The 14440-nt window shown below is 35.8% G+C and overlaps 1 protein-coding gene across 9 annotated transcripts in view; it reads right to left on the bottom strand.

The window, feature by feature from the left end:
• The window catches only part of CNOT4 (CCR4-NOT transcription complex subunit 4), a 106355-nt gene that overhangs the window by 25669 nt on the left and 66246 nt on the right, over positions 1-14440 (bottom strand). For all 9 annotated transcript variants that reach the window (XM_039354105.1, XM_039354110.1, XM_039354109.1 and 6 more), the window contains 3 exons: positions 6499-6556; positions 5602-5851; positions 3151-3648 (listed from right to left, as the gene is read on the bottom strand). In XM_039354105.1, the coding sequence (XP_039210039.1) occupies positions 3151-3648; positions 5602-5851; positions 6499-6556 (806 nt within the window). The remainder of the gene's footprint in view (positions 1-3150; positions 3649-5601; positions 5852-6498; positions 6557-14440) is intronic.

Raw genomic sequence — 14440 nt, 5'->3', positions numbered from 1 at the left:
GCCCCATAAGAACACCTTTCCCCTAATTTTGCCTTTAATATTACTGGAAGTGATATATCATAACCCAACTCAGGATTGAATATACCATTGGTGACACTGAGACAGGTTCTACATAGCCTATTCCACTCAGATTGGTGTTTATTTCTGGTACAGTCCTTTCTTCTAAATCTTATTTCATTAGGACAGGGTTCTCAGTAATCACTCTGTAATACATGATTTCTTTTTTTTTAAATGTTTATACAGACTGGATACTGGAATAAAATACAGTAGATATAAAAAGTCTACGCACTCCATTAAAATACTAGATCCTTGAGATGTAAAAAAAAATATCAGACCAAGATAAATCACTTCAAAAATGTTTACACAATTTAACTGAAAAACAATCTTTCATGGGGGAAAAATGAAAAAGTTACAATAACGTGGTTGCATAAGTTTGCACATATTCTTATAAATAGGGATGTGAGTGTGTTCAGAATTAACTAATCATATTCAAACTGATATTAAATAGTAGTTAGTACATACCTGTCATCAGTTAAAATGACTCTGATCAAGCCCACATAAAGTTCAGCTGTTCTAGTAAGAGTTTTTTGACATTTTCTCAGTTGCCTCTATAGCAATAGCTGCGGTCTGCAAAAAGCTTACAAAGCATCAAGGGGATCTCACTGTTGGAATGTATCAGTCAGGAAAAGGGTATAAAAAATTTCCAATGCTTTGGATAGATCATGGAACACAATGAAGATAATCATCGACAAATGGGGCAAATATGGTACAACAATGACATTACCAAGAACTGACTGTTTCTCCAAAATTGATGAAAAAACAAGGAGAAAACTGGTTTTAACAGGCTGCCAAGAAGCCTATAGTAGCATTAAAGGAGCTGCATTGATTCTGGTAAGTATTGGTTATATCCTACATGTAACAACAATGTCCCGTATTCTTCATATGTCTGGGCTGTGGGGTAGGATGACAAGATGAAGCCTTTTCTTACAAAGAAAAACATCCAAGCCCAGCTACATTTTCCAAAACCTACATCCAATCTGACAAAAGCATGTGGAAAAATGTGTTATTGTCTGGAGAGACCAAGGTTGAACTTTTTGGCCATAATTCCCAAAGGTATATTTGGTGCAAAAAACCCCCACTGTGCATCACCAAAAGTACATCGTACCCACAATGAAGCATGGCAGAGACAACATTGTGCTTTGGGGCTGCTTTTCTTCAGCTGGCACTGGGGCTTTAATCAATGTGGAGAGAATTATGAATACTTCCAAGTTGCAGTCAATTTTGGTACAAAACCTTCAGGTCTCTGCTAAAATGCTGAAGGTGAAGAGGAATTTCATCTTTCAACACAACTACTCAACACTTACCTTCAAATCAACCAAATAATAGCTTCACCAGAAGATCAAAGTTTTGGAATTTTTTCCAGCCAGAACCCAGACCAGAATCCAATTGAAAATCTGTGGGGTGACCCGAAGAGGGCTATGCACAGTAGATGCCCATGTAATCTGGCAGATTTGGAGCACTTTTTCAAGGATTTTGCCCTTTACTTTAGCAAAGATTCCCAAGGCAAGATGTGCCATGCTGACAACTCTTACCCCAAAAGACTGAATGCTGTCATAAAATCAAAAGGTGCTTCAACAAAGTATTAGTTTAAGGGTAAACATCTTTATAAAACTATGTTGCTGTAAGTTTTTTTATTGTTATTTTCCCCCCTAAAATGTTTCCGTTTGCTTTTCAAATGAATTGTCCAGCTTATATGTTATGTTAAAAATGGAAAAAGTTCTGAAGTGATTTATTTTGATGTGGTGTTTTTTTTTTTAATATCTCAAAACCCTGGCATTTTAACAGGAGTGTGTAGACTTTATATGCACTGTCGATACTGATTTTTAAAAATGAGGCGATCTAAAAGCTGAAATTAAAGTACCAAAGAACATGTAGGCAAAGCAAGTGAAGACAAAGATACTGGAAAATTGAAACTTTTCAGAATTTTTCAATTACTAATAAAATGATATTAAGTAAAAAATGTTAGTTTTCCTAGTTATTTTAAAATATTTATAGAGAAAAAAACCCAAGATTTTCATGATAAATAGCTTAGAAAAATAAAATGTTATCTCCAAGTCATATTACTCCTAAGTCAGGATGCAATTGCTACCAACAAAATATCTTTTAAAAACATTATGAATTATGATTTAAAGATACCAAATTTTGTTCTAAATTCAACAAAATCATGATTTGCCAATCATATTTCTTTGTGTATGTTAATTAGAATGTTCTCTACTTTCAACATTTTCAGTGCAATTTGGAATATAAAAAATATACAAATAAAAATCTGGATGGTTAATTTTCTGGTTGAATGTCAAACTGAACAGTAGAGACATTATATAGCATAATTATATTCATAAAGCATTCCGTACCATCTTATTCACTTGTCTGTACCATCTCAACAATATTAGATTTCATTGTTCAGATAATGAAAAAGGTAAATGATATGACTACTGATTTGCTATTATGTTCTCCAGGTGTAATGAGTAGTCAGGGCAAATGTTTGGATGTTGAAATATACCTCAAACTATAAATAAAAATCAATTCTACAGCACTACTAAGTAGTCAAAGCAAATTATAAAACTTCTGAAATATTAATTATTGGACATGGAATACTCCACTTTTCTTATAAAGCTCATAATTAGAAGGCTAAATTCAAATTTAATATTTCTCTTCAGAAGTGTAAAAAGACATGTTCCCAGTATGACAGTTATACCACTATTCAGTAACAACCATCAAGGCATGGGCTGGAAGGCAGGCCTTCTTGGTAGTACCCACCACACTATGGAACATGCTTAACCCAGCAGTACAGTTAGTTTTAAGCCTCCAAGTATTCTGGAAGATCCCGCAAATCATTTCATTTTGATGCGAGATTGACTTAAAGTGCAATTGCAGGTGACCCTCTGATTGTATGTTTTAAATAGGCTTTATGTTTTAATGTCGTGATGAACAATTTTCTCCAAGTTGTGCACCACCTAGAATCTTTCTAATTGGGATCCTCTAGCAAGTATTATAAATAAATAAATATATTTCTCCTCCTATTCTTTATTATCCTGGTTTAGAAAAGCTGAAGATATGACTCAAATGTATTGCCTGACTCAAGGCACTTACCTGCTATGGGGATCCCTCCTAGACCTGTGCTGTGTTGAGGTGGGAGATTCAAGTCCAAGAAATTACTATTTGAAGAGGGATTTGCTGCGTGGTTCAAGTGCATGATGTTATTGCGAGGAAAGGCCATCCAAGGATAGCGAGTTGCTTGGCCTGGAAAACTGAAGGAATTATAAACTGCTCGATGCTGTTGAAATTGTGGGAACCTCTGTGGCAAGACTGAAAATGTGCTATTGAGAGAATTGGCATTTGCGGGTGTAGCAGGATGCAGAAATCCAGATCCTGACCCTTTGGCAGTTGTAGTGTGTGGGGAAGGATTCTGAAGAGATGTTGGTGAGAGAGACGGTTGATCTTGAACTGACAGTTCCTTCTCAATCAGGTCTGCTAAGGCTTTGCGGGTGATATCAAAGGGGTCAAATCCCAAGTCATCTTCTTGCTGTTTGGATGAACCAAATCCAAATGCTGCCTGCCAGTCTGTAGAGGAGGATACTGGGATGGTTTCTGGGGAGGGGAGAGGAGAGATAAATGTCTTCTCAAACCACCTATATCAAACTATTTACAAGTTTTGTATTTGTTTTCTTACCCTCATCTCTATTGTGCATGAAAATCTTTAAATTTGAATTCATAATTTCTTTTTGTTAACTCCCCAAAATGAAAACAACTTTAGCATTTTTGTCATTTGGATAACTATAAAATATTTAGTACAAAACATACTTATTAAATACCATTGACACAAGCAGGACTTAGTTTATGGTATATAGAACTATATTTGTAACATATTTAGAAACAAATGCAGAGAGCAGGAAAATGGCTGTACAGGTAGTCATTTAACTACCACTTATTCAGCAACCATTCCAAGTTACAATGGAACTGTAAAAGAGGGATTTATGACCAATGCAATTTGGGTGGTCAGCAACTGGCTCACAATTACAAGGTCACAGAGTCCTATGATCATCCTTTCTGACTTTCACTGCTGGTTTCCAAGAGGCATTGTCAACAGGAAGTTGCAAATGGTGATAACATAATGTGCAGTGCTACAACAGCATAGATTTGCCTAATGATGGCAATTGGGACTGCCAGAATTGCCATAGGTTGATGTGGTCATGTAATATCACACTTTATGGTCACATCGCGTTCCAGGTCCCAATTACCATCAATCAGCAAGGATTATCTCTATTTCCTGTCATGTACATACAGAATAAAAAAACTACTACTTCATGTTGTGTATAAGAGAGTCTAACAGTAAATTACATAGCAAATAAATCACCATAGCTGCTTCTGATTAGATATTATATTAGATATTATATTTAATGAGATTAAAACAAAGAGTCTTTAAAAATGATCAATTTATTGTTATATAAGACACTGTCCATGTCATTCATTGACTATGATCTACCAAAGTTTAAGTGATAATTGGCAAGTCTTTATTGTGGGATGAGACTCTTTATTATTTTCATGATAAAACACAAATATCTTAAATTTGTTAAAATAAATTGTTTATTTTAGCCTCTAATGAAATGCTGTATGGTATTAGGGGATGAATTTTCAACAAGGGAACAATCTGTACCAGCTGACGTTGTACAAGCAGTCCTCGAATTACAACCACAATTGAGCCCAAAATTTCTGTTGCTAAGCAAGACAGTTACGTGAATTTTGCGCCATTTCATGACCTTTCTTGCCACAGTTATTAAGTGAATCATTGCAGTTAAGTTAGTGATACAATTTTTAAGTGAATCTGGCTTTCACATTGACTTTGCTTGTCAGAAGGTCACAAAAACTGATCACATGGCCCTAGAATACTGCAACCATCAATGTCAGTTGCCAAGCAGCCAAATTTTGATCATATGACCATGGGGATGCATTGGTTGTGTGAAAAAAAAGCCATTAGTCAATTTTTAGTGCTGCTGTAACTTCAAACGGTCACTAAACAAATGGTTGCAAGTCAAGGACTTCCTATATCCTGAAATCAACTCTCTAAACTAATAAATGCATGCATGTATAATATCAATTTGGGAATGTTGTTCATATAGAAGCATGATTACTCAGACATTTATATTTAAATATATTAATGCCAGGTAACAAAGCTCATGATATATAAATTAAATAAATCACTGTTTGTAATTATAAGGAAAATATTCTACCTAATTCTGATGTTAAATTATACTGCATTCAAGCACAATATGTGAAATTTTATTTTAAGAAAGTTATGTTAATTTAAGATAGAATTTTCATTTATTTAATAAAGTTTATCATCACCCACACAGAAAATACAAAAGTATTACCATGGCTTTTAATAATCATGATTTACTTAAAAAGTGAAATTAAGGCAAAATACTATTTCAAATTACAATGTGCAAATATTTATTAATAATTATTCTTATACTACATATTATATTTATTTATCATTTATCAGAAACATCCCCCTGATCTCCTCATAGGGCGACTCTATATTACCTGATGTGAAGAGACTCTGTGGCTCTGGTGCCATGGGCCAGTCACTGGACGTCTGTGGAGAGCTAGGAAATGGGGGGAGTCCACTTGGAATTGGATTGGGATGCCGAAAATTGTCTGAGAAGAGAGACTGTGACTCTGTTATAGCTCCTTCAAATGGAGAACGTGCACTGTGATTGGATGAATTGATTGGGATGACTGAATTGGATTTTGATAAACCGGGAGGTGGTGATGGTGTGTCGCTATTTGATATCTGAAAGGAAAAGGTCAGGTAAAATAAGATTCAGTTTTGCAAATATGCTACAACCATAAAATAAAAAAATCTTAAAAGAAGATAATTTTATCAGCTTACTAGATAACCCATGACCCATTGGATCACTATTTCAGATATATTACCTAAACAGAGAAACGGAATGACCATGGGTGGGCAAAACAAAAACAAAATAAAACAAGATAAATGACTTCGAACTTCCTGCCCGCTTCCTCATTGACTTTCCTTGGGAAACCGGCAGGGAGTATTGGAAATGCATTGAAGCAGCCACAACTTTGCCAAATTTCAAAACCACAGAAAGGTCCTGGATTTTGGATGTATTCTGTAAGTTAGTCCATTTGAGGTATGTACATTCAAAAATTAATATCCTATGATCCACTGTTTTGACCCATTGAGGGTTACAAACAATCAAACAGGCCCAAGAGTTTCAGAAGTATATAGGTAATTTTTAAATCATTTCCAAAATTTTGGCAGCTGAGGAAAAAAAGCTACTGTATTTACTATAACAAGTTTAAATTAAAAATGTATATACTTTTATATGAAAGCGGGGCTCTTTTTGCCACAGATTAGTTATAATTACAAAAATATGCAACTAATAGAATTCAGAAACATTCTTGTTAGGATCTTACCTGTTGTGAGTTGTCACAATTTCCTATACTGAGAGAATCTGATGGCTTGTCAATAGAACTAGAGAAAAAGAAACAATGTTTAAGCAAATGAAAACGATACAAAATTAATTTAATGGAGTAAACTATAGGATAGTGGTGGCGAACCTATGGCACATGTGCCAAAGTCGGCACTCGGAGCCCTCTCTGTGGGCACACGTGCTGTTGCCCCAGCCTTGCCTCCCCCCATGACCCCGTCACCAGCAGCCCCCCTGGAGGAGAGTCAACCCTGAGCATGGCCCACGCGGAGCAGCGCAGCCAAGGACATGGCAGCCAGGCAGCATAGACAAGACTCTGTCCTCATGTCCCATCGTGCACAGTTGATGCTGCGGGGTGCGGGCAAAGGGTGTGGCCGCCATGGCGCTGCTGGGCTGCCTGGGCGATCTGCAGCAGGTCCTGGAGGTGGTGAGTGGCTCTGGGGGAGCAGTTTTTGGGCATTCGGTCTTTAAAAGGTTTGCTATCAGTGCTATAGGAAGTAAAGTTAAAACCTTTTACTAGCTTAAAAATAACTTCGTATTGTTTTAGTAACTATTTTTATATATCCATTTGCACATTCTGCTTTACTTTTGAATTTCATTTACTTAATGAAAAATTCAATTAGAAAAATCCTGACTTAAACTATACAAAATTATTTAAACTTTATCTGCACTCAATTCCAGTTGTAATTATTACAACAGAAATTTATTTGCAAACATTTTAATATGACACAGAGATTAAATCAGGAACAGAATGACCCAGGTTGTAATCCCCTCTCAGTCACATAAGCTCCCAGGGTGACTATGGGCTAGTAATTGTCTCTCAGCCCAGCCTGCCTCCAATTCTGTTTGAGAAAAATAGTAGTCTTATGCTATCTTGAGCTCTTGAATATAAGGTGAAATAACAGTCCAGTAAATAAATAAATGGAAAAGCTCTCAGTATGGCTTTAGATTGTTAAATAAAATAACACTGGATTTCAGACTGATGGCATGTAATGCTCAAGAAATTCTGGTATTCAGATTAAAAATATACTAGTTTGGAGGAGGTAAGAGGAATTGAAATTAACCCAAGTCTTTGAATCAATTATTTTAACAGAAAAACTACATTTTAATGCCATGTATCTTTCTAGCAATTCTAGCACTGTGGTGGCACAGTATTGCAGGCTAACTCTGCCTACATCCAGTTCGATCATGACAGGCTCAAGATTGACTCAGCCTTCCATCCTTCTGAGGTTGTTAAATGAGGACCCAGATTGTTGGGAGTAATATGCTGACACTGTAAACCACTTAGAGAGTGCTGTAAAGCACTGTGGAGCAGTATATAAGTCTAAGTGCTATTGCTATTTGGAACACTCAAGTAATCTGAGCATCTTAAAACTGCCATTCACAAATTTACTCTACAGATAAATTAGCTTGAAAGACCATTGTAACAGAAAGAACAAGGGAAGATCAATACAAAACACAGATGGTGCTGTAATTCATAAATAATGGGGAAAGAGTGGTTTGAATGAGTTACAGTAATGTAGTTCAGATACAGATACTGAATCAAGCACTATAAAAAACCAAGTGAACAAAAAAGATAAGATGCACGTGCTGGAATGTGTGTTTCTAACTGGAATTAAGCTATACATATTTGCCTGTACAGAGTTATTCCACTAATCCAAATATATTTATCAGGAAACACTGATAAAAATCCAAGATTTCAACATTCATTGTCTTGGCAATTCAGCAGAAGTATAGTACATAGCTTACTACATTACTGACTTGGTAGAAGGGAATCTATAAATAAGAGATACAGACACTGAACATCACTGATTTAGACGTATTAAATTTAATAAATTAATAAGTTATCAAATGTTAATTAACATGTTAATAAATTAACATTAAAATAAAACTTTATATGGTTTTGTGACTTGAAGATAGAATGCATCTTGAGCACAAAGTTGCATAAATGTCTTCAAATATACCTTTGTTCAAAAAATACTTTAGTCAGAAATAACGACTGTAATCTGTGATATGAATACTGAAGAAAAATTGGCATCCAAAAATGTACTTGAATTTAACATTTCCAACAATAGTTAAGGGAACACTTGAATTCTGAAGCATCTGTCTGATAAGGGCGGTGATACAGCAACCTAAATATTAACAGATTTTAATCCAAAAATAATAAAATATTTTGAATATATAATGTTTGATAGAACAAGTTAAAATAAGAATAAATCTATCCTAGTCTGTAAAAACCTAATTTGGTGTACCTTTCTGTGATTTCTCCCATCTTCCAGGTTCAAAGAAAATTACTTAAACCTGAGTGCTTAACAAAAAAATTATCTTGCCAAACCCAACAAATGTTAGATATATTATAAGCAATGAAATAAAGCTGGCAAAAGTTACAAATGTCTTCACGTAGTAGCATCAAATGCAGCAAATGACTACCAAAAACCACGAGTTTAATTTAAGCTATAAGTACAATTAAAACCATCCATGTAATTCAGGTAATAGGAAATTTTCCATTAAATAACTAATTAGTTACTAATAATACAGTTTTCCTTAAATCTCATTGAAGACAGAATAATGTAATGGGTAATAGTAATAATCTGGAGAAATAGATGTAGAACTGCAACAAAGGCAATGGTCAGAAAAATGAAATCTGTGTCTGGGACAGAAAATTAATTTCAGAAAGTGTCTCAGACATAACCTTCCAAGTTCTCATAAAGATAAAACAAATGTGGGAGGGAAGTGCACTCAGACTTACAAGATTCTATTAATATAACCTTATAATAAAAGTATTATCATTCATAACTCTGGTGTGCTAGTCTGGTCTACTTTAAAAGGCAGACAAAAGAAGTCTTGGAATGTTCTACTTTATAGTACAGGTAGTCCTTGACTTACAACAGTTTATTTAGTGACCATTCCAAGTTACAAAGGCACTGAAAAAGTATCTTATGACCATTTTTCACACTTGTGACTGTTGAAGCATCCCTATGTTCATGTGATCAAAATTCAGATGCTTGAGGCTTCCGGTTCCGGATCACGGCGCTGGCGGATGTGCGGGGAGATTGCTCCCTCCGCCATCCGCCATCCGGTTTTCTCTCGCCAGGAAACCCGGAAAGGGGTTGAAAGTCAACTTGGAGGGGCGACGAACGAGGAAGAGGACCTCCCAATTGATCAAAGAAGGGCAGCAGCCCTTCTATTTGATCCGGGGCAGCTCTTTAGACTGACAGAGAAAGATCGGCCATTCACATGGCCCATCACTAAGCCGCTACGTGCCAAGGCCAAATTTACCACCAAGAACACTGAAAACACCACAGAGGAACTGGGTGAGACTTTACTTTCTTGTATCCCAAGTATTTTCCTGTCAAAAGCCTTCTGAAACTTCTTCCCCCTGCGAGGAGAGAGGGAAGAGAATGTTTTCTTCCCACCCTCCAAAATGGCAGCCTCTGACTACGTAGGGAAAACAAAGCCCTGAAAAAAATACAACTAAGTAACTGGATTTATACCACTTTGACATCTGGGGACCCAAAAATTCCTACTTTCACGGGGACCTGTCACCTTATTTACTTCTAAAAAAGATGAACAAGAACTTAAACTGCATAAAAACCTAGCCCTGGTCCTGAAAAAGATTTTAAATGCTGTCAGAGATATCTTGTGGCGAAACGTGGTATAGCAAGTAAATACTCTTGTTAAAGAGACCTGCTTACAACCCAGATTTGTCCTTGGTACTATCTAAAAGAGATAAAAAGCTGGGAGAACAGCTGGACAGTAAAATTGTTTTTTGGGAATTGTGGAGGTGAACATTTACTGAATTTCATCCAAGAAATAGCCTTCACTAAAGGACTATCTATAACTGTGCTAGAAATGGAGGAAGACTGGCAACAACTTAACTATAAACTCATACTTGAAAAAAATCCTTGAAGCTACTGAGATAATTAAATCCAGACTGAAAGATAAAGGCACCAGCTTAAACCTACAAAATGAAACTCTGAATTCAATGAAAGAACCTACAATCCAAAAACCAACAGAGGTAGAAGAAATTAATACCAAGACAGAGGAACTTAAAGATCAACAAATACAATTTACTGAAAACCTTGACAGATAAATCCTGATCACAACTAAAGAACTTACAACCCAAAAAGCAACAGAAGTGGAACAAAGCCAACACCAACATGGAGACTGTTAAAGACCAACAAATACAGCATATTGAAAACCTAGATAACCAAATACCTTTAAAGCAGGACATGACTCTCTACCTAAACCAAAGGAAACCTGAGGAACAAGATGACCAAACTGTACTGAAGGAGCCACCAGGACAACAGCCTATTTATCAGTATATCAGGAGCAAAATGGAAAAGGCCAGCATATAGCACAATTCAATATGCGGCTAAAGGAGTGGCGTAAAGGGGAAGGCTTTGGATATATTAGTCACAATGTCTATAACTGGTCCAATGAAAAAATGTACAAAAGAGATGGTTTGCACTCATCAAAGAAAGGGACTGAGTTACTCGGCTATAAATTCACAGATTTTCTGGAGGACTATTTAAACTAAACAGTGGGGACAGTGAGTTAATTGATACAGAACATCCCTGTCCCCCACAATCTAAAAAATATAGGACTATCAGTGCATGTAACATAGATGTGTGTGTGGACAAGAATATCAACCTTGCTGTCAAGCAAAATCAAGCTTCTAATAGCGAGTGCCACACAAAGTGCACTAACCAAATAGGTGGTCAGACAATAGGGGAACTCAGGCACCACGCAGGTTATGTAGAAAGTAAACAAAGGGTCAGTCATAAAGAGCTCAAATGTCTATACACCAATGCACAGAGTATGAACAGCAAACAGGGTGAACTAGAAATTCAGTTTAATGAGGGCAGATATGATATTGTTGCCATTACGGCAACATGGTGGGATGAAACCCACAAATGGAACACACAGATAGAGGGATTTAAATTATTTAAAGAAACAGACCAAATGAAAGAGAAGATGGAGTTGTAGTATATACTCCTACATCTAATGGGAAATTGTATAAGAATAATTATGAACAATTGTGGATAAAGGTACAAAAAGACTTAAATGACTGGCAAAAATTACAATTATCATTGTTGGGGAGAATTTCAGTAGTAAAGATGAATGTTCTACCAAAGTTTCTTTTTATTTCAGATGTTACCCATTTTGAAAAAGGATGCAAATTTGGAAGAGTGGCAGAAGGGTATCAATAAATTTATATGGGTTATAATCAAGGGTTAAGTTTAAGATTTTACAAGATGCTAGAGAAAGGGGTGGACTTAAAGCACCTAATCTAAAATTATATTACGATGCAGCCACCTTAACTTTAGTAAGTGATTGGCTTAATTTAACAAATAAAAATATTTTGGTTCTTGAAGGCTGGGATTTATTATTTGGTTGGCACGCATATTTAGTTTTTGATAAGAAAGTAGATTGGGTGTAAGTCACATATTTTAAGAAATGCCATACTTCGAGTCTGGAAGAAGTATTATTACAAATTAAACTATAAAATACCCATTTGGGGGATTCCTGGACAGGCAATTCAAGGGGTTTCTAAGGGGGTGAATTTTGATAATATTTCATATAAAGAGTTGCTCATTTGGTCAGGTACGGATTGGCAATTAAAGTCTTTTGATTTGTTAAGGCAAGAAAATATTTTACAATCATGGTTTCAATATTTACAAATAATGGAAAGATGGAGGGTAGATAAGAAGGTGGGAATTACTTTAACAGATGAAAATTTGGTAATTCAGATTAAAGATCAGAAATTTGCTCATATTAAAAGAATTTATAATAAGTTAATAAAATTGGATTCGGAAACAGAGTTAGTAAAAGATTGTATGATCAAATGGGCTCAGAATATACAGGAACCGATCTTATTGGATTCCTGGGAGATAATTTGGGTTAGAAATGTTAAATTTACTCAGGCACAAAATTTAAGGGAAAATTTTTATAAAATGTTTTATAGATGGCATTTGGATCCTAAAAAGTTATCTTGTATGTATCCGAATTTGCAACCCAAATGTTGGAGATGTGGTTCCTTGGATGCAACTTATTTTCATGTTTGGTGGACTTGCAAAAATATTAAAAGCTTTTTGGATTATGATTTGGTGGAACATTCAAAAGGTTTTTAAAAGGAAAATTAAATTTACTCCCCAATTATTTCTTTTGGGTATTTTTGTAGATTTTGATGTTAAAGAAACTATTTTAATGTTGAATTTAATAACAGCAGCAAGACTATTGGTGGGTCAGTATTGGAAAAAAGATTCTCTGCCTTCTTTAGAAGAATGGATATTTAAGGTTTCTAATTTAGCAGAAATGGCTAAAATTTCTGCTTATTTAAAGGACCATTCACAAAAGAGATATGTTTCTGTATGGAGAAGATGGATAGAATATATTCAGAAGAAGTATGGAACAACAAAGTTTCATGAATAATGGATTTTTATTAAATTATGATTGAAGTTTGCAGAGAGTTAAGGGTTATTATGATTTTGGTTATTGGATAAGTAGTAAAATTAAGTTGATTATGTTTAGGTTTTTTTTTATGTAACTCTGTACTGAGCTCCGGGGGGGAGGGGGTGGGGGAGGGGAGGGGAGAGTATGGATAGTATGTTTAATAGTTCAGATAAGTAGGAATAGTTTTATATTTTTAAGATTTTTTTTGGGGGGGGGGTGATAGAGGATTGCTCGGGCATTTTCCCCTAGACCGCACCCAATTGAGAAGAAGAGGAGAGGGATAAGTAAGTAGAAAGATGGAGGAGAGAGGGAGGAGAGGAGGAGAGTGAGGAAGAAGAAGGAAAGGGGAAGTGAAGAGATGAGAGGGGGATGCGGTTTGGGGGGAAATGGGTGAGCAATGCCGGAATTTGTGTGTTGTAATTTAACTTGTTATGTATCTGAATTTTATCTGATTGTAATGAAAATAAAATAAAAAAAATTAATAAAAAAAAGAGAAGGTGGAGTTGCTCTCTATATAAGAAATAACTACATCTCTACAGAAATAGAGCACAACGGTGATGAAAACTGTTTTGAATACATTTGGGTCAATATAAAAGGGGGGAAAATGACATTGCCATAGGTGTATACTACAGGCCACCCAACCAAACAGAGGAAATAGATGAACTTTTTGCTAGTCAGCTAACTAAGGTATTAGCCAACACATCACAATAATAATGGGGGACTAACTACCCTGACATCAACTGGGAAACAAACTCTGCATCAAGTGGAAGATCAAACAGATTCCTTGCAAACCTAGCAGACAACTTTGTCTCCCAAAAAGTAGAGAAGGGAACTAGGGGATTAGCCATTTTGGATCTAATTCTCACTAACAGAGATGAAATGATAGAAGGTGTTGGAGCCACAGGAACCTTGGGAGGAAGTGATCATGCAATATTGGAATTCAACATTATGGAAGCACAAGCAATAGAACACTGTCAAACTAGAGTCTTGGACTTCAAGAGAGCTAATTTCAATAAACTTAGAGAGGGCTTGGGAAGGATTCCATGGATGAGAATCCTCAAGGAGAAAACAACTCAAGAAGCTTGGGAAATTTTGAAAAGTGAGATAATAAAAGCCCAGTCTAGCACAATACCAACAAAGAGGAAAAATAACAGCTCTCAAAAGAAACCATGGCTGCATAAAGAGCTCTCTGATAAATTGAAAGATAAAAAGGACAAGTATAGAAAGTGGAAAGAGGGACACATAACTAAGTCAGAATATCAGCAAATAGACCGAGCCTGCAAAGATGAAGTGAGGAAAGCTAAGGCTCAAAATGAACTAAGGCTTACGACCAAAGTCAAAAATAACAAAAAAAGCTTCTTTCAACGTGTAAAAAACAAGAAAAAAGTGAAGGAAATGATTGGTCCATTAGTGAGTGAAAGTGGCAAGAAGGTGACAAGGAACAGGGAGAAAGCAGAACTATTTAACTCGTT

The sequence above is a fragment of the Crotalus tigris genome, unplaced genomic scaffold, assembly GCF_016545835.1.
Source record: "Crotalus tigris isolate CLP2741 ecotype Arizona unplaced genomic scaffold, ASM1654583v1 scf7180000018548.2558034, whole genome shotgun sequence".
NCBI lineage: Eukaryota > Metazoa > Chordata > Lepidosauria > Squamata > Viperidae > Crotalus > Crotalus tigris.
This window is presented reverse-complemented; position numbering and strand designations above follow the sequence as displayed.